The sequence below is a fragment of the Chinchilla lanigera genome, unplaced genomic scaffold (genome assembly GCF_000276665.1).
Source record: "Chinchilla lanigera isolate Chin_1 unplaced genomic scaffold, ChiLan1.0 scaffold00014, whole genome shotgun sequence".
Lineage (NCBI taxonomy): Eukaryota > Metazoa > Chordata > Mammalia > Rodentia > Chinchillidae > Chinchilla > Chinchilla lanigera.
This window is the reverse complement of record NW_004955415.1, coordinates 27,052,356-27,076,619: the sequence shown is the minus strand read 5'-3', so window position 1 is coordinate 27,076,619 and position 24,264 is coordinate 27,052,356. Positions and strand designations below refer to the sequence as shown.

Sequence of the window (24,264 nt, the reverse complement as noted above, 5' to 3'; positions counted from 1 at the left end):
GCTATCCTTCATCAAAGAAACAGAGACTAGGGTATGTTGCCCGTTTGTGGCGTCAGGACCTCCCAGTGCTAGGATCCAGGTTCCCAGTGACAAAAAAGCCTCTTAAAGATGGCTAAAATTAGACTGGAGAATACCAAAAGTTGTAAGCATTTTATCCACCTGCAACTCTTACTCATGGGAACATGAACATTACAGCCTCTTTGCAAAGCTGGCAGTTAGTAGGTTGAACATACACCCATCGTATGACTCAGCCACTCCATCCTATCTCCCCAGAGGTGGAAACCCTCTATCTCCACAAGTGCAGGTGCAGGAATGTTCAGTTTTGTTCATAGTAGCAAAAAATGGAAAATATTCAAATGTCCACCACCTAGTGAATGTGTACATGAAATGTGAGTCTCTTTGCAATAAAAATGTACTACTGGAACAGGTAGCAACATGGATGGATCGCAGATGGATTGTGCTAAATGAAACCAGCCAAATACAAAAGAAAGCAGACATAAAATTCTGGAGGATGGGACCTCCCAACTCTGGGGCCCCTCTGTCTGTTCTGCTTCTTGCAATAAATTCTTGCTTTCCCTTTGGTGTGGGGGGGGATATATATATAGAGATTGAACTCACTTTCATTTTCTACAGAGTACTTATCTTCTAATATATCATTTACTTCTTTTAACTGCTAGCCTTCCCTAACTTAAATCTCACCTCCAGAGATGCAGGAATTTGTGTCATGGGCCATATTTCCAGTGCCTAGACGCCTACTCTATGCACAGAAAGTACTGAATAGTTATCTTTTGAATGAATGAAATCATAGATCCAGAGTTCTGACAATTATTTTGGATGTAGAATTTTAGACACAGAAAAGCTGCCAATCATGAAGACAGAATGGACTTGCAGATGTGCCTAGATCCAAGAATCACTTCACATGTGCTCTTCTAAGGAAAAGTCATTTGAGACAGCAAAATGTCTTACAGGATAAAAAGGATGACACTAGTTCAGGATTTCACGCAAAAGAAATTCCTGGGCAACAACTGTGCAGCAGGCCTAGAAAACAGTTGGCTCATTAAAAGAGGGCACCCGAAGCCTTTAGAGAAAAAGCGACTTCATTCAGTAGGATAGGAAAGTGGAATCTCTTAATAAGGAGAAGGCAAAATAATTCTGGCAAAAAGTAACCAAAGAGCTGGGTGTAGTAGTGCACACCTGTAACTCCAGCTACTTGGAAGGCTGAGGCAAGAGAATTGCAAGTTCAAGGCCAACTCAGACCTATCTCAAAAGGGCTGAGGATTAGCTCAGTGGTAGAGCACCCTTGGCTCCCTCCCCAGGACTGCAACAGGAAACAAAACAAAACAAAACCAAAAAAACAACTAAAAACAAGAAACTCTGGGGAAAACAACAGCAAATCTAAAAAATTATAAACCAAACAAGAAACCAGCCAGTGTGCAGCATGAGAACATATAAGAAAAAAGACTTAGATTTTGTTATGTGCAATGTTCTCCTTCAAGTTACACGGAGACCAATTGTGACACAAAAGCTATGGGGAAAAATCATATATGACCACCACCTGGCTTGGACTAGAACAATATTTACATCAGCACAGTTGTGTAAATGTATTTTATTAAGCTTTCACAATCAACTTAAAAGACAAAAATACAAAATTATAGTTATAGGCTAAAATATAAATTGTGCCAATCTTGATAATATAAAAATAAAGGTATCATTGACCAAAACTGGAGGTTGGAAAGAAGGTCTCAATATCCTCATTCTATAAATAGAAACTAGAAGATATTTGCTAAAACTTAATATTTCAACAACAAAAACACAGAAGAAGTTGAGTGCAGTTCTGAGTGGCAGGTCTAGGATTAGGGAGAGAAGGGAACTATTTATAAGCTCTCCAGATAAGGTGTTTGCTTTGACCATACATATATATCACTTGGATTTTTAAAAAGCACCCATTCAAGTTATTTTACTTGATCCCTAAGACAGATGCGTTGTCAGTGTCAGCCGTTGTTGACGTCACCGGGTTGCACTGGACTCGCAAGTTACTCAGGAGTCAGACTCCAACCCTCTGGCCCCAACAGAGCTTCACACATGTCTTACCTTCCCCGGTCTCCTAGCATTTACACAGTGAGTGAGTACCAAGCGCAGGAAGTAAGTCACATGACTCGAACACACGGAGATCTCAGGCACCAAATGTGCATCGGCACTGTTTTAGCTAGTGCTTTCCTTGTCCAGTTTTATTTCCTTGATGAGCTTTAAGATCTGCATCTAAACAAGCTGCCAAGATACATCACCTCTGATTTCATAGAGACTAACAAGTTAGGACACAAAAAAGCACATAAATATCTACTAAAATGTTTATGACCTTACAATTTTATGGTACAGAAAAGGGACATACACAGGAATACAAATAAATTATAACCTGCAGACATACATACAAAGCTTGCTTTGATTACTTAGTAAAAGCTGCCAGGAAAGTGAAAGGAATGTTACGAAGCCTTTATAAACAATGGGGAGCACCTGGACAAGGGCCCCCATCTAACAGGCATTGGAGACAGCCAGCTTCTTCAGGTGGTCCATGAACACCTGCAGGCTGACGTCGTCGGTCAGGATGGGTGCTCCAGTTTCCTGCAATACAACAGAGGAACTCAGTGGCAGAGATCTGGAAGCCAGGTAGAATTCACGAGCTGTTAAGCACCAGCCCACCTCAGGGCACCCACAGGCACTACCTCTGCCGCCGTAACTGCTTTCAGCTGAACCGTGCCAGGTCCCCAGAGACCAGGCCGTCCCACTGCTGTAGACACGGTCTCGAGCATACACCTTTCTATGTCACTTAACACTATCTTGTAGGATATTAGGTTTGGTGGAAAATGAGGAAAGAGTATAGGACATCTCATTGTTTTTATCATTTCCTACAACTGCACATAATTCACAACTATCTCAAAAACAAATTCAATTTTTAAAAAGTATTAGAAGAAAAGAAAAAAGTCATCGGAGAGACACACAGATGCTGGGAGTAACTAGCTAGAGTAGGCATCCGCTGAGAAGGAGATGGCAGGAGCTGCTGTGTGGCGCTGGGAGAGAAGGACTGGGCCATGCTGCCTCGTGTCCAGGAGCAAGCAGGGCCTCACCCAGGGCCCTACGCTGTGCACTGCAGCAGTGACCCACAGGGCAGCGCCCACCCTACCTCAACTACGTCAAGGCAAGTCGGGTGTCCTCCCCCCAGCAAAAATACCCAAGTTACCCTTTCTGTCTCAGGACCAACTGATAAGATTTTAAAACCAGTTTTTACAAAGTTGCCTGCCCTCCTTCCCAAATCCCTGACAGTTTCTTACCTGTCCCCAAGCATACAGGTTATTGTGTGTCTGAGACGGGTTCACTTTGGACAAAAGGAATCGAGCCTTTAAAAAAAGAAGTTTAAAGATTAAAAGTGGCATTAATGTTAGTGTCATATATAAAACAAGCTCTCACATTTCTCTGGTGAAATCAGAAGTCTCTCACTGCACAGGAGGCTCTCTAGTGTACGCCAGTGCTCCACTTTTGAAAGCTCCAGGACACTGTGGGCCCTACCCTTCTACAGCAATATATTCACGCTAGCAGGAGTCAAGCTGGATGGATTCTGCCTGCCAGTTATTTTACCACATCCAGCAGCATCGACTGCTTCGATCCGAGCCAGGCTCACCTGGCTGCCGCCGTGCTCAGTGTGGACATAGCGCGGCATGGGGAAGCGCGCCTGCAGAATCTCCTGTGCGTCGTCCAGCGGGGCTTGCAGCAGGTGCTTGAAGTTTTCGTACTCGGGCATGTCCTGGTAGCCAGCCTTCTGCCACTGGGCTATGGTCTGCACGAAAACAAGCCAACCAGGACTGTCATGGGGAGGCTGTTGCAGGAAGGCTGCAGTGGTGGACCCCAGCCTGGCTCCAGGCCTTCCAGAAGCATCTCCCTGGCCTCCTAGGACAGGTTCCAGTGAAATCACAGGTCAAATGGGGTTCCTGGGTGCAGAGCTGGCTGGGAGGGAAGAGGCAGGAGGGCTGCAGGGGGGCGTCCAGGACACTACCTGGAGTTCCTTCCAGAGATGCCAGCTACCAGCCTTGTCCCTTGTCCCTTCCCAACTGCACGGCACCTGGTTAACAAGGGAGCCTGGCCTACCTGCCAGTCCACTTCCACTGTCACCCCTGGCCTGGCCCCTTACTCCTCACACCTGGAGAGTAGGGTCTGCAGCTGGCTCCACAAAGCTGTGCCCCGTCTTTGCCCAACAGCACCCACACTGCCCTCTCCTCAGGCAGACAGGCGGGCTGGCCTGTGAGACTGGCCCACCCCAGCCCAACTCCTCTCTAGGTAGGGGAGAGAAAAACTGTAAGAGCCAGACGTGGTGGTGCTTGCCTGTGATCCTGCCACTTTGGGAGGCCGAGGCAGGAGAATCACAAGTTTGGGCCCAGCCTGGGCAATTTAGCTATTTAACAAAATCCTGTCTCAAAAAAGAAAGGCTGGGAATGTAGCTCAGTGCAAAGAGCCTGGCTTCAATCCCCAGCACCACAAAACATAACAACAACAACAAAAAAAGTGACTGTGACATCACAGGACTCTCCTAAAAAGCCTTCTGCTACAGCCTGCTCTCCCCTCTGAGAGGTGCCAGCCACCACTGTCCAAGTCTCAATCTGCCTGACTGGTGGCCAGGGAAAGTGCCCATAGCTCCCTCAGCTCCAAAAGCTCAAGAACACCCACAGCCCCAAGAGTCAGGGCTTCTGAAGAGCAAGAAATAAAATGAAAGAATGTCACATCTTCCTCTTTAGAACTCCTCCCTTGGCCAGAAAAGGTGCTTGATAAATAAGTAAAAAAGGATGGGGGGCAGCAGGTAACAAACGATGACATTCCATCGCCAGGAAGCACTGCTGCTGGTCACTGGACAGCCAGGGCTGTGGGCAAAGGGCTGGCAGAGGCGCTGATAGGCTGAGAATTTCTTGTTCTAAAACACCTACTAGTATCTGAAAATTAATACCTTCTAAGTTACTCAGGGAATTCAGAAATGTAATTTATATCCTTTCAGAACATTTGCAATCACTTGCATTGTTTGGATGCTACGAAGCCAGATCCATCACCAGAGGCAACTTACTGAATGAAAAGAACATACAGCAGAAGACAGAGCGCCACCGGATGTAATGTGAAGTGAAGGGTTCTCCACCTAGCAGGGCAGCGCATGCCTATCATCCCAGCTACTTGGAAGGCTGAGGTAGGAGGATCACAAATTCAAGGCCATGGGGAATTTAGCAAGACCCTATCTAAAAATAAAAACATTTGCAAAGGGTGTAGCTCAGCACACCCTCAGCACACTTCAATCCCTAGTGGGGTTGAAAAAAACAAAAAAGAACAGAATACTTTTTCCCCTCTTAAAGATACAAAAATTCAGAGCCATTCCCTCCATAGCACACAAACCTCTTTGAGAAAGCAAAGCAAAGAAAAAGAGAAACCTGCTCGGCCCTGAAGCTATCCACAGCACCCCAGGGACCCACGGAGCCAGCGTGATGTCCCTATTCGAGGTTCTTCCATCAAACAAAAGCTGTAGGCTCAAAGTCAACTCTCATGGAACGCTGGAAGAACTTCAGTGTGTTCAAGTTTACTGAGGAAGAGTAAACTCGTTTACCTAAACACAACTTCAGAAATAATAAATTATAGTGATTTAAAAGGCCCACCTGAGATTTTCTTATAGCAAATACTACTCTTGAGAAGTATACAAATATTGAATTCTTTCTTCAAATGTCATGAAAAACCCAGTTCTTATATAAGTAACAAGAAAGCAGAAAAAACAGCAATAACGTCATCTTACCTCGCCAAGATAAATGACAATCTGGAAGAACGTGTCCATCAGCAAGATTCTGTCAGCTAGAATGCTGCTGCTGTCCAAGAGCACTGGCTGGAGAGAGAGAGAGGGCATCAGGCCTCACCCTTCCCCACAGGCAGTCACTGCAACCCTGACGGTGACAGCGCCCGCGCCCTAGGGGTTCCCTCTGCTGCTCCCCGAGCCAGAGGCTCCAAGTCTTAATTTCAAGTAGAAACAGGCCTCCAACAACCAGGTGGGAAGAGAGAACCAGAAATGATTCTCAACATTCCCAGTTTTCTGTTGGAAATTCATCTTATCAATACGATCTTTCTCTCAAATCTACATTAGCTATACTTGAAAGCACACTTAGTAAGTTCTTAGGGTCCGGAGACACAGTTCAGCAACACGGAGCCTGCCTGGCAAGCACGAGGTCCTGAATTCGATTCCCAGGACTAAAAAAGAACTATATTCCAAGAAGTTCTTGAAGTTCATTACAAAATATATTTTATCATGATTTTTATTATAATAATAAAAGTAACATACTAAATTTTAAAAAATCTGTACCCAAGTATAACAAATATTGATATTTTAGTTTATTTCCAGAGTTCTTTATTTTTAAAGCCTTCTAAAAAACACAACTCACTAAGCTTTTTTTTTTTAGTTTAAAGATCATAATTGACTTTACCTGCAAACTAAGCAGTGCTCTATTCCATATAGATAAATATAAAAAGTTTCTGCTGTCTTTTCATGTGACACTTTCACATACAGATTTCTGTCTTTTAATTACATAAACTATGTATTTCTTAGAGTACTTATCTCTCCACTACCGAACTAGAGCATCTGGACTGTTATATAATTCTCTGTTGCAGGAGTTCATTTACTGCTTCTCTGCACAAAGCCACTTCTTTCTCTAGGAGTATCTTTTCAGACACTTTGTAAGACTTAAATTACTGGTCAAAGTATATCAACTTGTTGGAGAAAAATCATCCTTATATTTATAAGTTTCTGTGCTATTACTGCCTCCCACACAAACATTATTTATATATCCTTTGAATTTTTCCTATGGATTCTTTTAAAACACTCAGAAATGTTAAATGCTACAAACATTCAACATTTCCTTTCTTTTCTTTTTTTCCAGCTGTTGAGAGGCAGCTGCTAGGAGACCCTCCAGTGAGGGGGCTGCCACGCTCAGCCCACGGCAGAGAGCCCCCAGCTCACCTCCGGGGGGCCGTGGAAGGAGTAGGAATAGAGGATGGGCTGGATCATGATCAGGGACTGGGTCAGGTCCTGCCGGGCAAAGTGGTGTCTGTAGTAGGACGACTCATCAGGACTGTTGTTAAACACCTGGAGGAACGGCGATCTTCTGAGGTGGAACATGAACTGCAGTCACAAAGGGAAGAAGACAAACACACACAGCTGTGAGCCTGAGTACCCAGAGGGCAGACCTGCCTGGGTCTCCGCAACAGGAGGACCCAGACTCTCCGAAAAGACCTCCGGGTTCACAGAGACAGGGGCTGAAGGTGGCAGCAGGGGCTGGCGGAAGTGCAGAATGACAAGTCATTGTTTAAAGGGTACAGTTTCATTTTTGCAGGATGAGTAATTCTGGAAATTGTTGGGAGTGGCTGAAACTGGAGAGTAATTACCCACGTAGGACAAAGCCAGCCCAAGAACACAGGAGCTAGCCACTGTAGCTTGTTAACTGACTGCTGGGCAGTGAGGTGGAAATTAATCAACCTCTCGAGGGTATAAATAAATGCTCTACTGTTCATGGGCAGGTCCTCTTCTCAGCTCAGAAGAGAGAGGACCTTCGCTTGACCCCAGCTTCTTCTCTCGTCTGTTTTTTCCTCATTCTCGCCGCCGTTCCTTCCCGGGGTACATCAAGAACCCAATAGATCTGTACAGGACATCTGCTGTACAACACGTGACTCTATCTAACATCACACAACTGTTCCCTTACAAATAGTCAAGATGGTAAATTCTACCACAGTAAAACATTTTTTAAAGGGGACTTCTATGTTAAAGCTTCCTTATGAGCAAAAACTCCTCCTTATGAGCAAAAACCCAAACCAAAATTTACCTCCAGAGTCCCTGTGGAGAAAGACTATCTACTCTCAAAGAAATGAAGTAAAATGGGGAAAGATACACTCGGAGCTTTGAGGAGGAACCATGGCACAAGAAACTCCTGCGGTGAGGGCAGCAGGAGACTCAAGGGGTCTGGGGTACCTTGCAGACACACAAGGGCCAAGGGTGGAGGTGGGGGCAGAGACAGGGACAGGGACAGGAGTGGCAGACGGCACTCAGGACAACGGCTGGTGAGTGAGTGAGGTTAAGCATGAGGCGAAGGAGACAAGAGACAATGCTGGAAATGGAACTTCTGTACCCCAGGGTTGGGGGCAGGACAGGCTTAGCTCACTCTGAAGAGCTGTCAGAAGAGGAGATCACACTTCCTCTACATGCATCAAGTTTCTGAGCCTCTACATGTTAATCACAGGTTCTGAAATCATCACCGTGGCTGGCACTCAATGCACCCTATGCACACGGCATGAAGTGCTTGAGGAGGATTATTTGGCCCTTCCAGGAGCCCATGCAGCAGGGTCTCAAGCCGCTCCCAGCCTTCAGTGAGGAAACTGAAGCACAGAAGCAAGGCCCAAGGCCTCGTGCTCGCTGCGTGGCAGAGCTGCCCTCTGGCCCAGGCCAGGGCTCCGGGGACTGAGCTCTGACCTCCACCCCCAAATGTCTCACTACAGTGGCACCGAATGACCACCTCGGCTGGGGCTCCACCTGGCTCTCCAGAGCCTCAGCTCGGGGGCGGGGGCGGGGGGGCCCAGCAGCACCCAGCATGTCGCATCTGCACCACAGCCTGGCTATGGGCAGGGCCTTCGGGAACAAAGGGTTTCACAGCTTTAAAGAGTCTTCAGACCCCTCCCCTCAGACCAACTCCTCCCTTCCACGGATGAGGAAAGCAAAATGCAGAGGGGCTTGGGATGCCATCGATGACAAGCAGGAACAGCGCCAGCACAGGGCTCTCCCCACAACACTGAGTGGCCTCAACCGCTTGGACAAGGGCGCCTGAAAGGGCCAGGCTCACCTGCGAAGTGCTGACCAGGGCCCAGCACCAAGAAAGGTGCTGAGTCCTCGATGGCCTCAGCTCACGCAGCCCCTGTAGTCAGCACTGAGTGAAGGATGGAGTTCAGCCAAGGTGCACTGACCTTTATGACCTATAGCCTGACACTCACAACCCAAAAGTCTTCATTTTACCTGGAGAATGGTTTATTTCTCTGATGCTTACTGTTCCATGGCAAATATATATTTCTTTTTTAGTGGCTTGTTTCTTTTCTATTCCCCTTTCTGGCGCTGGGGATGGAACCCAGGGTCATGCACATGCGAGGCAAGTACCCTGCCACTAAGCTACAGCCCCAGCCCCTGAAGCAAGCATCTCTCACCTGAGGATACAGAGAAAAGGCATCCGAGAGCCTAAAAGAAGTGGGATCCTCTTTGTTATACTGTCCAAACTTCTGACACTGTTGAAATACAAAAAAAAAAAAGAAGAAAAACCCTTAAGTTAATGTCACCTGGAAAACTCCTACACTAGCAGCCCTGGTTCCACCTTAACTGTCACTTCCTATGAATTCTAGACTGGAGCAGCCAGGGCAGACCAAGTAGGAGCCAGCCGCTCTGCAGCTCTAGCAGCTCCTGGGCAATGCTGCCAGGCCCACCCTGACCTGACGGCTGCCAGGCTCTGCGAGGCACCACTCCTGTGTGACAGCCTGTGAGACCACGCTGACCGGCGATGAGCACGGGCACACACGTGTTCCATCGCGCTGCGATGCAGGGTTCTCCTTCTCTCTATGGCAGGTCTCCAAACTGTAAGGTTTTCTCTCATTTCCTGCCATTATTTTGATCACACCTTTCCTCCAGCCAAACGAGGCTGTCCCCTGTTAAGAAGCTCACTGCCAGCAGTTACCTCCCTTTCCTATTTCTGCTCATCGCCCAAGCAAGCCTCCTCTGCCTTCTTCAGTGGCTCCTTGTTCTCCTCACTCCTCACTGCGGGCTGATCGCAGGTGGGTTCGTGGCCCCTGTTCTCATCTTTGCTGCCTTGGTAACAAATGAACATTAAAGCCACACCAGTGACTCCAAATCTCCCTCCCTGTGTCCAGCTCTGAGCACCAGTGGGGATCTCCCCCTAATCACTGCGCTGCTTTCCATAGAAATATAAATCTACTGCCAAGAGCGCTACAATTATAGGCACCAGGCCAACTCTGGATATATTTTCATATGATCACATTCAACCTATCAAGAATAAGCTACTGGTTTTTTTTAAAATGGAAAACAAAATGTGATGACAAGATAATAGAATAACAACAGCTAATACAATGTTATTATTATCTTTAAAGTACTCAGAGCACAATATAGGGGCACAAAAAATTCTCTAATTGATATTAGCACAAACCTTCCTTTTCTATGAACCAAGAAACACTAATAATATAACTAGCTTGTATTTTTTCTCCCTGTTCCCTTTCCTTTCCCCTATCTTAGTTCCTTTTTCCTTTTAAACAATTTATTCCCTTTTCACAATATTTAATGCATATTTTAGGCCTTATTTACTGTTTCGATTTCTCACCAGAGACAATACGATGTTTACACATGAGTCTGATTTATTTCACTTATGAGTATGATCTCAAGTTGTATCCATTTACTCAGAAAAGTCTCAAGTTTATCCTTCTTTATGGCTGAGTAATACTCCATTGTGTAAAAATACCACATCATGGCAGCGTGTGGCAGTGCACGCCTGTAATCCCAGCACTCAGGAGGCTGAGGCAGGAGGACTGTTGCGAATTCGAGACCAGCCTAGGTTACATAAGTGAGCTCAAGGCCAGCCTGAACTGCTTAGCGAGACCCTATCTCAAAAAGGAAAAAAAAAAAAACCCACATCCTTTTTATCCATTCCTCAGTTGATGGGTATTTGGGTTGTTTCTGGGATTTAGCTATGACAAATTGTGCGGCTATGAACATGGGTGCACATATATCGCTGTGGTATGATGTTTCTAATTCTTCTGGGAAGATACCCAGAAGGGGTAAGCCATTGTATTTAAAAAAAAAAAAACAAAAAACAACAAAACTTCTCTCCTTCCACATTTTCTACCAGGGTACCTACATGTACCCCACTTGAAATGTAAGAAAATGCTGACCCTTTCTGACTTCAGCACTAGGACTGAACTCGAGGCCTTGTGCACACCAGGCAAGGGCTCTCCCACTGCACTACATCCCCAGCCCTGGCGTTTAATCTGTATACAGTTGCTTCCCCAAGTTCCAGCAGTTTTCCTTTCAGCACACTTTCTAGGTCCAAGTTTTCCGCTCTCTCTGTCCTGCAGTACGCTCCATCACATCAGTGCCCTTGCCCTGCAATCTACCTGCAGTGCCCACGGTAGGCATGACTGCAGGCATGTGCCTGTGAGGCACCCCTGACCTGAGTCTAACCTCTCTGCCTGAAGTTAGGGCATGCCATAGTCCCCACGAACCCCCACTGCCTCCGTCCCCCCGCCAGCACAGGCCCTGTGACACTGGTCCCTCCACTGTCCCCAGCACAAGCTGAAGGGCACAGCTCCCTCCCTTTCCTACCAGCCTGCTCTGTACACAAAAGGCCACCCCAAGGCTCACTTCCCACAGGAAGCCTCTGCCAACCCCTCACTGCTCACCTGTCCTCCCTTTGAAATCCTAGAGGAACCGTTTTCCAATTCTGATGGAAATCTGGCACTTCCTGAGAAACAGCTGCCAGCGTGGCAAGGGGCAAACAGGGCTAAACAGAGCCCACTAGGTTTCCTTTGTAGGTTTCTGGTCACGCATACAAACTGGGAGCCTTCATCTAAAGGCAGCCCTTACAGGAGCAGATCTGCATCCCCTGTGTACTGGGTAGCTATTCTAATGGCAGCCCCCAAGGAGAAAACCCACAATTAAAGCTTCTCTCGTATCACTCTCAGAATGCCCACTATGCATAAACTTTTGCTGGCTGAATGTATAAAATAATAGGTGTAAGTAACAACTTTCTTTTTTTTTTTTTTTTTTTTAGTAACAACTTTCTTTCCTACAAAGTAAAGCAGAGACCAAGCCTGAACCCAGCGCCACGGTTCCCAATTTACCAGTCGGATGAGCTGCCGGTCCAGCCACCTGAGCACATCGGGGCCCTCCTCCGACTCCGCCCGGAACACTCCGAGCCGCGCCATCAGGACCGCTGCGGCCTCCTGGTCAAACGCAGCTTCTATGAGCTGGAGCTGGCTCTGTACATCTGCCCAACTGACAAGTCCACAGTTAGTGCGGTGTGACATTCGAGAGCCACCACAGCCACACATGCAGATCCTGCTCCTAAACTGAAGATAGCACAGATCTGAGCTGCACTGGTGTAACAGCTAAGGGATGAGAGGGGACCGGCTCGCACTCAGTCACCCTCACGCCATCACTGATGGCTGTACGCTCGAAGGAGAATGTACAGACAGCCCCACCATGTGCTGGAGACGTGGTGAAAGCAGACACGCAGAGATAGGGGCTCTATCTAAAGTTCCTTTCTCAAAATCATCTTACAAAAGCCTCAATGTTTACAAATTTACAAAATGACCTTCTGGCATCACCTCTGCTGAAAAAAGCAATCAGCACACATTTCTCTGTCTTTGAGATGAACAAAGATAGTACAAACAAGCCTAAACAACAGCGGACAGACCAGGAACGGGTCTGCACAACACACACAGCACTGGGATCCAGAATATACAGAGTCTGCAAATCAGGGCACAAGAGAAAGGAACAGGTTTGACAAAGATGTGCAAAGGCTAAATTCATGTGATCAGGACACGGGAAGAGGCAACTCACTGCAAAAGGGAAAATACAACCCCCAGTGAGACAGCGCTCTGCAGCGCTGTTGAAGGCTGTAATGCCCCTCATTAATGAAGCCACAGGGCACCTGCTTCACCCTACTGGGGAGAGTGCAAATGAGCTTCTTGGGAGAGCGGTTTTGTAGAACACACACACCACTTTTCTGAAGGGGCTGGCAAGAGACTACCTAAGTGTGCCACAACCTAGATAGGCGAACACAGTGTCCCCGCAAGGCAAGGCTTGAAATGTGCTCTCAGTGGAGTGCTGTGTGCCAGCCAAACTACACAACACTACATGAGCTCCCCAAATAAAGGAGACACAGGCCTGCGAACTGCAGATATACGCAGTTACAAATACAGGTAATATCCACATAAACTGTGAGAAGCTGCCACATACATATATAATAGACACCTATGGTATACAACTTCACAGAAATGGGACTGGGAGGTTGAACCAGTGACAGCCTTTACTCTGGGGAGGGTGTGTGTGGAACCTCAGATACACTCGTCTCCCTACAGTGCGCATGGAGACTGGATCGCCGGCCCTCTCCAATACACAATGTACAGATGCTCAATTCCCTTACAGAAAATGGGACAGCATTTGCAAGGATCTATGCACACACTCGCATACACTTCAAACCATCTCTAGATCACTTGTATTACCTAATACAGTGTAAGTATCATGCGAGTAGTTGTTAGGCTGTTGTGATTGGGTAACAACACAGAAAAGATCTGTACATGTTCACAGAGACACAATACTTTTTCCAAATATTTTCCATGGAAGGCTGGCTGAATCACTGGACATGGAACTCACAGATATGGAAGATCAACTGCATTTACGTTCTACCTCAATTGTTAACAAGGAGGATGTATTTGAGTTGCTCATCTAATAAATTAAAATAATGAAAAATAACATTTTGGGGGGGGTACCTGGAATTGAACCCCAAGTTCTTACTGAGCTATATCCTCACTTTTTATTTTTTATTTTGAGACAGTATCTTATTAAACTGCCCGGGCTGGGCTTGAATTTGTAATCCTCCTGCCTCAGTGCCCACACGATGGTGGGATTACAGCCGTGCGCCACCACGCCTGGCCACTGAAAGTAACTTGTAATGAACTATGTTCCTACTGCAGGCTGATTCTTCTGGGCAAGTGCCTGTAGGCCCAACTGGGTTAGCCAGGAGTGCTGCGCCCTCTTCTAATCTACTGAGCGAGGAAGGACTGGGAAGGAAAATTTGAAGGAATCAGAAACACCAGCGTACGGATGTTAAAATACCTCTTTACAGGAAAACAGCCAGTAAGCAGCTCAACAGAAAGCAGCGGGGTGACTCACTTTCGAGCAATGGTGGTCACACGGATGCGCTTCTGAGTGCTAGAGTGCTGGTACTGCGTGACAAACTGGATGGCGCCTCTGCTTCCTTGGGGGATCGGGGCGTTGTGCTGCAGGGAGAGAGGCCACACACCTGTTATAGTCATAGGCTCGACTTAAACACAGCCACAGAGCCCGCTGGGCTCTCCTAAAACAACGAACCGCGAGGCTGGGGAGGTTCTGGCTGTGTTTTGAGTGGTACACTTAGGGCCTGCACAGTTCATGAATATAATCGCTGCTTCAAAACAAAACAAACCCAGGAAAACAAAGAAAGAAGCACAGTCACTGCTGAACTCCTGGGGTAAGGGATGTGGCTCAGGGGTAGAGTATGTGTTTGTGTTCAGCATGTACAAGGCCCTGGGTTCATCACCAGCACTGAGGAGGAAAAGCAAACCAGACCAAACTCCAATGAACAACATGCATACTGAAGCAGGGATGAAATACACCTATGATCACAAATTGCTTTGAAATGCATAAAAAGTAAGACTGATCAATAACAGATATACAACAAGCATTACCCTAAAATGTTGGTTACAGAATTGAGTTGGTGGCTATTTGGGTGTTCATTGCAGAATTCTTTCAATTATTCGTATGCCTACGACTCACAGCAGGGAAAGACTGGCACACTCAGAAACTCACTAACACTGCGAGGGCTGGCAAAAGCCCCGGGTCTCCTCACGACTTACCAGATCACCGTCAAAGCAACAGAAGTAATCCGTTGTCTGACTCTGACTAAACCCTGGAAGGATGAAAGACCAAGCCAGACCAGCATCAGGACTCGTACAATACCAAAGTAGAATGTGTTTGTGCAGAAAAAAGAAAAAACCATGAGATCCCTGGTTTATAGTAAATCAGAAAACCAGGCTCTATGACATAAAGATGTGCGGAGAAACTCAACCCACCTGATTGATGACTTCGAAGTAGATGCCAAGGGTGGATGTGGGGTCCAGGCCGCAGATCTTCCACTGACTTGTGCCACCCACACCAAGCTCCTAGGAGCGAGGAGAGCAATTAAACATCAAAAACCAACCCTGTGCTCAACGGTGATGACAGCTACAGATGAGCAGACCAGGCTCAAAACATCTATGACGTGAAAGTGTAAATTTCAGTGAAAAGTACATTTACAGTAATTAATTCTTTTTTTTGGTGCCGGAAATCAAACTCAGGGCCTCACAGCTGCCAGTCAGACATTGTGCCGCTGATGTGTATCCCTGGTTCCTTATAGTACATTAAAATTGAGCTTTTCATATGGACACTCGGAACAAGTGTCCTAATGTCAGTAGAATACACACACTGAAGTCAACAAAATCAAGTCAAGATTGGGCAAAAAGTAACAGTAGGAGAAAGAATTATCTACTTAGACTGAAAGTTTCATGTACTTCTTTTAACATCACTGAGAAAACTGAGCTGCAGCACATTGGCTATCAAGTATTCCTTTCTAATTCAACACTTTTATATATTAATCCTCAGTGAGACTGCAGCAGTATGAAGGCTGCTTTTTACTGGTTAGTTAAACAGCTCCTGGTGATGAATATGAGGCCTAGTACAATGTGAATTCAAGTGTCACCTAGAAGAAAATACCTACAATCCCCAACTGAGGTCACCGGACTCTGAAACGTCCACCCCGTCACCATGGAGAAGCTGAGTGTACACACTGCCACACCTCATCAAGCTGCACAATGCTGCGCTTACAAAACAGCATGCAGCCGGGCACAGTGGTGCACACCTAAAAACCTAGCACCATGGGAGGCTGAGGTAGGAGGATTACAAGTCTGAGACCAATCTGGTCAACTTAGCAACTTGGACAGACCCAGTCTCAAAATAAAAACACAAAAGGCTTAAGATATAGTTCAATGTGAAGGCCTGGGTTCAATCTCCAGTACTGGCCAAAAAAAAAAAAGGGGGTTTCTGCATTAAGGTGCCACTCTTACCCCACCCTGCTGCAGTCAGCTGGGTGCAGTGGGCATCATGTGGTGCCTCCACAGAGCCCTGCCAGGGCTGTGTGCCCCTGGCCAAAAAGCAGCTACCTCAGGAGGTGACCAAGTCGCAGGGTGGAGAGGTTCCCTGAAGCCCCACAGCAGGAGGGCACTCGGCCCGGCCCATGCGTCCTAAGCAGGACCGTGAGGCGGACGGGCTGAGGGGCTCGCCTTCCCCTCTCCAGACCTCTCCCATAGGAAGCAGGGTTTCTCATCACTGGATGGTGGAGGGTCACACCAAGAAACACCAGTGAGTCCCGGAGCCTGCATCCTGCACCCCCGCCGCCCGAGCCTCACCAACCCTTCATCGGCACCAGGGACGGAGCAACTCAAACCCTCCTGTGCCCCAAAATATTCTCTCTGCAGTATACAGGTTCTTAAGCATTTACCCTCTAAATGCCTTGCCGGAGGAACTACAAGGACAGAACAAGAAATCACCATTGCATACTATCCACAGGCAGGACAATCCAGCCTCCCACACTCTGGGCCTGTGCAGTCTGCTCCACTTGAACAACCCCATTTCCTCCTCTGATCAAGACCGCAAAGCAGATGCTGATGTGGTCTCCATTTTCCAGATGAACACGCTCTGCCCGGGCCACATGACTACCATGTGGGAGACCTGTGCCCTGAATCCTTGTCTGGGTCCACAGTCTACCCTCCCATGTAAGACAACAATGACAAAGGACATGCCCCTGTCACCCAGCCAGGACACACCAGGGAGGCCGCATGGGCCCAACGGTCAAGGCTGTGCCTTTGTCAGGCTCACAGTCTGTTACTAGAGAACACAGATGCTGGCGTATGCACCATCCATTGCCCAAGCAACCCAGGGCAGTGTCTGCTGTCTGGCACCTCTGAGAACACGGAGCTTGTGGCTCACTCCTGAGGGGCTCTGCTGGTTGCTGGCCTCATGCAGCTGGGGCCAGACGGCTGAGGATCCTGGGATCACCAAGGCCCTTGGGCACAGCAACCCCACATGGGTGGTGGGGTAGAGACCTGGGATGGAGCCCCTCCACTCAGCTCTGCCCCTCAGCAATGCACAAGGCTCTCTGGCCCTCAGTCCCTTCCCTGACCTTTCATATGGAAGGACAGACAGACTGTCACACTGCAACCTTACCACAGACTATCACGCTGCAACTCCCCCTAAGGCCAGGGTGATGGGGTTTTCCTTACATTTTCTGACACACATGGTCCCTTCACATTCAGAGACACGCATGGACCGATGGCTCCTGCGACCTTCAGCTCCCGAGAGGTCTGAAACGGATCACAGCAGAGCACAGGTTAGAGATGGATGAGGGGATGTGGACCAGGGCAGTGGCCGCCTGGGCCACAGTGCTACTCCTCACACCAGCCGACCTCCAACCCTGACTGGACTAAAGCCGGTGGAGCAGGGCCTGCGGGAACCAGCAACCCTAGGCCTTTTGTCTGAACAACATTTCCATGCCTGTGTCCAGCACGTTGTGGTCACCAGTGGTCTGACCACAGGACTCAGGACAACTCTCCCACTCCATGAACACTTAGGGTCTATCGTACCTTTACTTCCAAAGTAGCGCCAAACGCCATTCGGAAATCTCCATTAAAATCTTTGCTAAAAATTCTTTGGAAGGTCTGCTTGAAGAGGGAGGTGTTGAAAGAGTCTCCCATCACCATGTGGCCTCTGGGTGAGAAGACAGACAAAGAAAGTGAGCAGGAGGACCAGTGGAAGCCATCAATCATCTAAAGAAACAGGAAAAGCTGGTGTTATGGGTTAAGTATAAGGCCCTGCCTGGAGAGCTGGAGCCCCAGTGCAGCCATGTCCAGAGGTGGGGCCTAGGGAGCAGACGGGGCCCTGGAGGGTGCAGCACTCATCAGTGATCCATCCATTCCTGAGCTCCGCTGGCCTGGCTGCCAGCAGGCACGGGTCACGGGGGGGTGAGCCTCTGAAGGGTACATGGGGCCCCCGGCCCCTTCCTCTCCCGTCTCTACTTCCTAGTGGCCAGGAGGTGAGCAGCTCTGCTTCCCCAGACCTTTCTGCCAGGAATTTCTGCCTTGGTGTGGGCCAGCCAACCATGACCAAAGCCTCTGAGAGGCAGTCAAAAGAGGGAGCTGGTGACACGGAGGAAAATCCAGCTCAAACTCAGTTTGTCCTACTTCTGTCCCCAAAGAAAAGTGCAGGGATTCTTTTTTTCCTACCAGCAAGCAAGCAGTGGACACCTAATAGCTGGGAGTCTCTATTTTAAATCAATTCTGACTCCGCCTACCTCTCTTGCGTCTTTGGTAAGGGAAAATAGCCAGGTCAGTGGGGAAAGCTTCTCAAGGGGGTCCACTGGCTCAAACTCTGAATTTTTAACTTCATGAATGCTCCAAGTCGGGAAGTCCCGGAGGCCCGGCACAAGCTGATCACTTCCCTCAGGCACCCCCAGCAGTGCCGGGCCCTCACCCATCACTAATGTGTCAGCTGCTCTCCCAGACAGTGTCAAGTGACTGGGCTCCACCTCCTCCCCTCCTCGGTGGGGACCAGAAGCTAAAATGCAGACTCACGCCCAGCCACGGCTCTGGGCCGGCCCTTCTCAAACTGCTTCAGGCCGAGCCGCTTGAGAGCTTTAGCAAAGAGCTCTGCATTTCTAACAAGCTGCAGAAGAGGCTGATGTGTGTGGTGGCCAAACTCTGCCCCATGTTACAGTCCCTCAAGGAACTTTAAAAAACGCTGGTGCCCAGGCCAAGTCAGATGCTGTCTAAATCACAGAATGGGGTGCGGGTAGTGTGAGACTCAAAGCAAGAGCAGCTTGACCCAGTTTCTCAGGTGTTGGGCATAGTGGTACATGCTTGTAATCCCGGAACAATGGAGGCTGAGGCAGGAGGATTGCTGCCAGTCCAAGGCCAGCCTGGGCTACATACTGTGTTCAAAGCCAGCCTGAACTACATAGCAAGACCTTGTCTCAAAAAAAGTTCCTCAGGTGACTCTAGTATGTAGCCAGCTTCAGATCAGTGCTTCACATCAGCAGTTCTTCTATTCTCCTGGGCATCCCAATCTCTGAAGAGCTGAGACTGCAATCTCTGACTCCAGGCCCGGGTAAGTCATGAGAAGTACATTCCCAGTCAGTTCCCAGGGTCTCTAAGGATGCGGGTGCAGGTGACACACATGCTAAGGGCTCTGCTTGGCACACTGCCCTACAGTGTACCACACTGAGTCGTGAAGTCTCCCAGTCAGAGGACCGTACATGCTGGCCACACACTCAGGATTAGTTATAAAGTATGGAGGCTTGGCCAGTCAAGTTTCTCCTAATTACCAGGTATGATGGCACACACCTGTAGTCCCAACACTCGGGAGGCTGAGGCAAGAGGATCGCTGTGAGTTTAAGGCCAGCCTGGGCTACATAGTGAGTTCAGGCCAGGCTGAACTGCATAGTGAGACCTTATATCAAAAAAGCAAAACAAAACAAAAAAAGTTTCTCTTAACCACTTCAGGATTCAGAACCTGTTATTCCCCTTTCTCAAAAAGAAATGCCTGACCAAGGCCCAATACCTCATGCTGGACTGCTTGGCCTGGTCTGCGCTTTGGCCTAAGGACTCTAAGGAAGAAGCGAAGTTACAGCGGTCTGACCTGTCTGCAGTGAACCCATGACCTCTTGCTCATCCCTGCTTTTTCCTCCATGGGGCCTCGGCGCCCAGGCACCAAGCTCTCTGAAAGCTCACCCATTCCTGTGGCTCTGGCAGCACTCGTTCTTAAAATAATGCCCTTTTGGGCTCGGGGTGCAGCTCAGCAGTAGCACACCCACCTAGACATATGAAGCCCTGAGTTCAACCCCCAGCACTGCAAATAAAACTCTCTTCCCAGGTGCCCACTCAACTTACCCAGTAAGATTTGTACAACACTTCATCTCCAAAAGTCCAGTCTGGTCAAGGGCACAAGCATAAATGTCAATGCAGTGACCATTCGCGGCCGTTCGTTGGGCAAGCATCTCATAGTGCTGTGGAGAGGAGGAGGATCGTCTCAGCCAAGAGCCTCGAGGCACCTCAGCAGAGCAGCCGTGCTCCAGCAGCCCGCACCTTGCCCTGGGGTGCCGCAGGGGCAGCCCGAACCCAGACCCACCTTCGTTGCCTTTTTCATGAACCGCGCGTTATCCTTCTCAATGTCATGCCAGGAACGAATGGGAACCTTTAACTCGTCTCCGACCACCATGCCGGGCCCCTGCGTGGGGGGCCCGCCAGTGAACAGCATGATCCTGGCTCCCGTGTTTGGAAAAGTCCCCTGCAACAGTAAACAGCAGCGCATCAGATGCGAACAGCCCCGCTTCCAAGGGCAGTTCCATCTTCCCTGGAGAAATACTCCGAAGACGACCTGTTCGAAGCTGTTCTTGGGTGTGTGCTGGGCACAGTGCCCAGGCTCTCCTCCGCTCTTAACACCAAGAATACTGCAGAATTGTGCAGGCGAGGGTGCAGAAAAGCAGCACTTGTTTTCTCCCAATCTGAAGGCTTCATACATTTTATTGATTTACTGTGAGCACCTGTCATTGCTCAAATTCACTTTTTTCATGAAAACTTTTGCCATTTTCAAAATACTGTGGGGCCCTCTCACTGTGAATAACAACTGAAGCACTTTCTGATACACAGCACAGTGGGACAGCCTAGGTCACGCAAGAGTTTTAGAAAGAGCCAATACATCAGTTTCTAGGAGCAAGCTGGGGTGGCCGCCCATAAATCCTGGATTACCTCAAGCAAGCCGACAGCAATGGACAATGCGACCCCCGTGGATCGCAGAGGCCTCTTTCCCTGAGTGACTGGCCACGGGTCCCTTTGCAGCTCCCCGAGGAGATCCGTGAGGGTCATGTCGATCTTGTGAATGGGCTGCAGAAACCTGCGCGGTTTGGGGCGGACACACCAACAGTGGCTTAATAAAGTACTCTGATTTGCGACTCTCGCTCACACATAGTAAGTGTTCTACAAGATAATTATTCAGAAGAGAAAAACGTACAACTTTTCAAGTTTTCTCTGACTATAGGTCCAAATAATTCAGGGCAATTTTGGGAAAATTTATTCACTCATTAATCATCTGACTGAAGGGAAGAATCTCACAGCTTAGCCCAACCTGGCTCTGAACTGTGCTATGGTGCCCAGGCTGGCCTTGAACTCAATCTTCCCGCCTCGGCAGCCTGGGCGATAGGATTATAGGCATATGTCATCACACCTGGCCAAGGAATACAATTTAAATCAATAATTGGCAATTTATACATGTAGCATGGGAAAAAAAAGCCAATTCGAAGACGGACAAATTGGTTTAGTTAAATTTTAAGCAGCAAAGGAATCCTAAGGAGACGCCCCATGGGAGTTCAGTCCACAGAAGGTCCATCTCCGTGCTTCCCCTGAGACTTAGATGTGATCCTGGAAGTAACGCTGGTTTCCGACCAGAGCCAGAGGACACCCCCAGCATGGCAGGTGATGCTGCAGAAGAGCAGAACTTGTTTTCTTGGTCTGACCTGTCTGTAGTGAACCCTTGAGCTCTTGCTCGTCCCTGCTTTTTCCTCCATGGGGCCTCGGCGCCCAGGCACCAGGCTCTCTGAAAGCTCACCCATTCCTGTGGCTCTGGTAGCACTCCTTCTCCTTAAAATAATGCTCTTTTGCCTGATATTAACTCAGCCCAGAGGAGACTTAGGCCATCAATGGTCTGAATGCAATCAGTACCTGCTTCTTGTAAGTTTGCTTGAGATCACCACAAAGAGGAATTTTCAGTTCTAGTTTTATGGAAGGATCAAAAAAGACAACAAAGCTTGTTGTGGTGGCGCATGCCTATAATCCCAGCACTCAGGAGGCCAAGGCAGGAAGACTGCCGCAAGTTCAAAGCCACCCTGGGCTACACAATGAGTGAGATCAAGGCCACCCTGAACTACCTAGAGACCCTGTCTCAAGAAACAAAAACAGAAAAGACAGTGACAAGTTGGAGTGGTAGCACATGCTTGTAATCCATTACTCCGGGAGGCTGAGGGAGGAGGAGTGCAAGTTTGAGTCCAGCCTGGGCAACAGACCCACTCAGCAAGACTGTGTCAAAATAAAAATTAAAAAAAGACCTAGAGTCAAAGCTTACTGTGAAGGCCCTGGGTTCAATCCCCAATACTGTAAAAAATAAAAACAAAAATCCAGCCATGTGTCCACAAGGAACATATTTGAGTACAAGTCGCAAAAGCATTGTGATGAAACACCAGACACTGACCAGGCCCAGCACCGCTCTTCCCCTCCCCTGGCTTGCTCCAAGCCCACTGCAGTATACGTAATGTCAGCCTCGTCTCTCACCTGCTGGAGACAAAAGGGTGCTCCTGAGGCTGCACAGGTCTCGCTTGCTGCATGGGCATGGCTGGCTTGGACAGGCCCAGCATATCCTAAAACACAAAAGAACTTCGTTTCCTGAACAGGAAAAGTTACCGACTGGTTACACTGTTAAGAAATATCCTTGTTCCTAGTTCTGTAAGTACAAAGCACAAACCTGAATTTGCTTTGCAGTTAAATCCTTGGTCCCGCGGAAGACGTAACTTTTGGAGATTCCTTCACAGCTCAGCTCATGAACCTGCACCATCCTGCCGAAAGTGATGAGGCCCACCAGGGCCTCTGGAGGCAGGAGGCTCAGGGACATCTGCAGGGACTCTTTGAGGGCCTGGAGGTCATCTTCCTCCAGGCATGTGTCCACCACGTAGAGGAAGATCAGAGGGGACTGAGGACCTCGCTTTGGGCAAAGGAAAAAGCACGATGATCAGTACACGAACATTACGCAGAACTGGCTGCTTTTAAAGCAAATCAGATACAAAACAGCAAGCTTCACCTACACTTACTGTCAAGGGAAAAGAACGTAAGGAAATCTACATAAACCTCTGCTTAGCTCAAGGGACTCAGATTCTTCTAAAACACACTAAGCATCAAAACCACTGTATCCAACAGTTTGTTCAGCATCTCTAAACACTATATTCCACCCTGTGCCAGGGCCTGGGAATGCATCAGCAAACAGAAAGACACAGAGCCCTGCCTGACTCAAGAAGCGAGTTTTCCGGGGAATTTCCAGGGAAATTGTGAGGACAGTGACTGCCGTGAACGTGAGGGAGCAGGTTCGTGTATCAGAGAAGATGCAGCAGCCCCAGCAAGAGTCATGGTGGAGCAAAACCCTAGGGCTGGAGAGGGAGGGCGCAGTACACATGCAGAGAAAGGGTTCCGGCCCAAGGAGAAGGCCAGCACCAAGGCCACTTGGCGAGGAGGCGCCCACCGCCCTGAGCAAGGCACCCGTGAAAACAGGTTGGAGCGGTCACTCGGCACCAAGAGACTAGGGTTCCGCTCTGGGTGAGAAGGGGTGCCGTCCCACCACTGGAGGTTTCTGAACAGAGAAGTAACGCATGTTCTTCTTTTAATATTGTAATTTTTATTATATAACAAATCCATTTCATTTTAGGATGAAAATACAGAAAATGCAGATAAGCAAAAAAAAATATGAGGGACAGGAAGAAAAGTTAAATTACCTCTTCCCGTTAATTTTGTAGGCACAAGCAGTTTTAATATTTGTGTGCCATTTTAAACAACTAAAGACACATACTGTTTGTTTGTTTTGCTCTTTTGAAACAGGGCTTCACTAGGTATGTTAGGCTGGACTTGAACTCACTATGCAGCCCAGGCTGGCCTTGAAGTCCCAAGTACCGGGATTACAGGCATGAACCACCACACTGGGCCACACATATTTTCAAGGAGTTAAATTTTAAGAATAAAATACACAGCTGGGTAAGGTGGCACATGCCTGGTATCTCAGCACTCAGGAGGATGAGGCCAGACTGGACTACATGGTGAGACCCTGCCTCAAAAAAACGAAGAATAAAACACAAATAGCAGAGCCAGGTATGTGGCTCAGAGGTACAGTACTTACCTGGCAAGCACAAGGCCCTGGGTTCAATCCCCAGTATGCAAAAAACAAAGTCAAATAATAAAATACAAATAGTAATGTTAAAAGAAATGAGAGCAGTTAGCAGACTGGTAAAGTAATAAGTGACAGTTGTGGCTGGCCCAGGGCAGTGGAGAGAGAAAGGATAGATTCCAAGTAAATTTTAAATACTGAGGCCATGGGGTACTCCACCAGATTAGACTTGGGGTGTGACAGGGAGAGGCCCAGGACAAGTCTAAATCTTTTAAACTGAACTAAACTAGAAGATGGAGTTGGATCAACTAAGACAAACACAACGCGGCTGCAGAGGACAGGTTTGGAGTTTAGTTAGTTCCACCTTTTACCTTTTCCTGTCAAGTCCTGAAAAC

At 48.1% G+C, this 24,264-nt stretch overlaps 1 protein-coding gene across 2 annotated transcripts in view; it reads right to left on the bottom strand.

Moving 5' to 3' along the window:
* Positions 1-1,591: 1,591 nt before the first annotated feature.
* Sec23b (Sec23 homolog B, COPII coat complex component) overlaps positions 1,592-24,264 on the bottom strand; it is a 30,335-nt gene continuing 7,662 nt past the window's right edge. For both annotated transcript variants that reach the window (XM_013512232.1, XM_005380933.2), the window contains exons 5-20: positions 22,466-22,702; positions 22,276-22,361; positions 20,701-20,845; positions 20,081-20,239; positions 19,843-19,958; positions 17,542-17,665; positions 17,182-17,262; positions 14,938-15,027; positions 14,000-14,106; positions 11,944-12,097; positions 9,250-9,327; positions 7,025-7,186; positions 5,813-5,899; positions 3,674-3,829; positions 3,327-3,392; positions 1,592-2,619 (exon numbers count right to left, since the gene is read on the bottom strand). In XM_013512232.1, the coding sequence (XP_013367686.1) occupies positions 2,530-2,619; positions 3,327-3,392; positions 3,674-3,829; positions 5,813-5,899; positions 7,025-7,186; positions 9,250-9,327; positions 11,944-12,097; positions 14,000-14,106; positions 14,938-15,027; positions 17,182-17,262; positions 17,542-17,665; positions 19,843-19,958; positions 20,081-20,239; positions 20,701-20,845; positions 22,276-22,361; positions 22,466-22,702 (1,938 nt within the window). In that variant the 3' untranslated portion in view covers positions 1,592-2,529. The remainder of the gene's footprint in view (positions 2,620-3,326; positions 3,393-3,673; positions 3,830-5,812; positions 5,900-7,024; positions 7,187-9,249; positions 9,328-11,943; positions 12,098-13,999; positions 14,107-14,937; positions 15,028-17,181; positions 17,263-17,541; positions 17,666-19,842; positions 19,959-20,080; positions 20,240-20,700; positions 20,846-22,275; positions 22,362-22,465; positions 22,703-24,264) is intronic.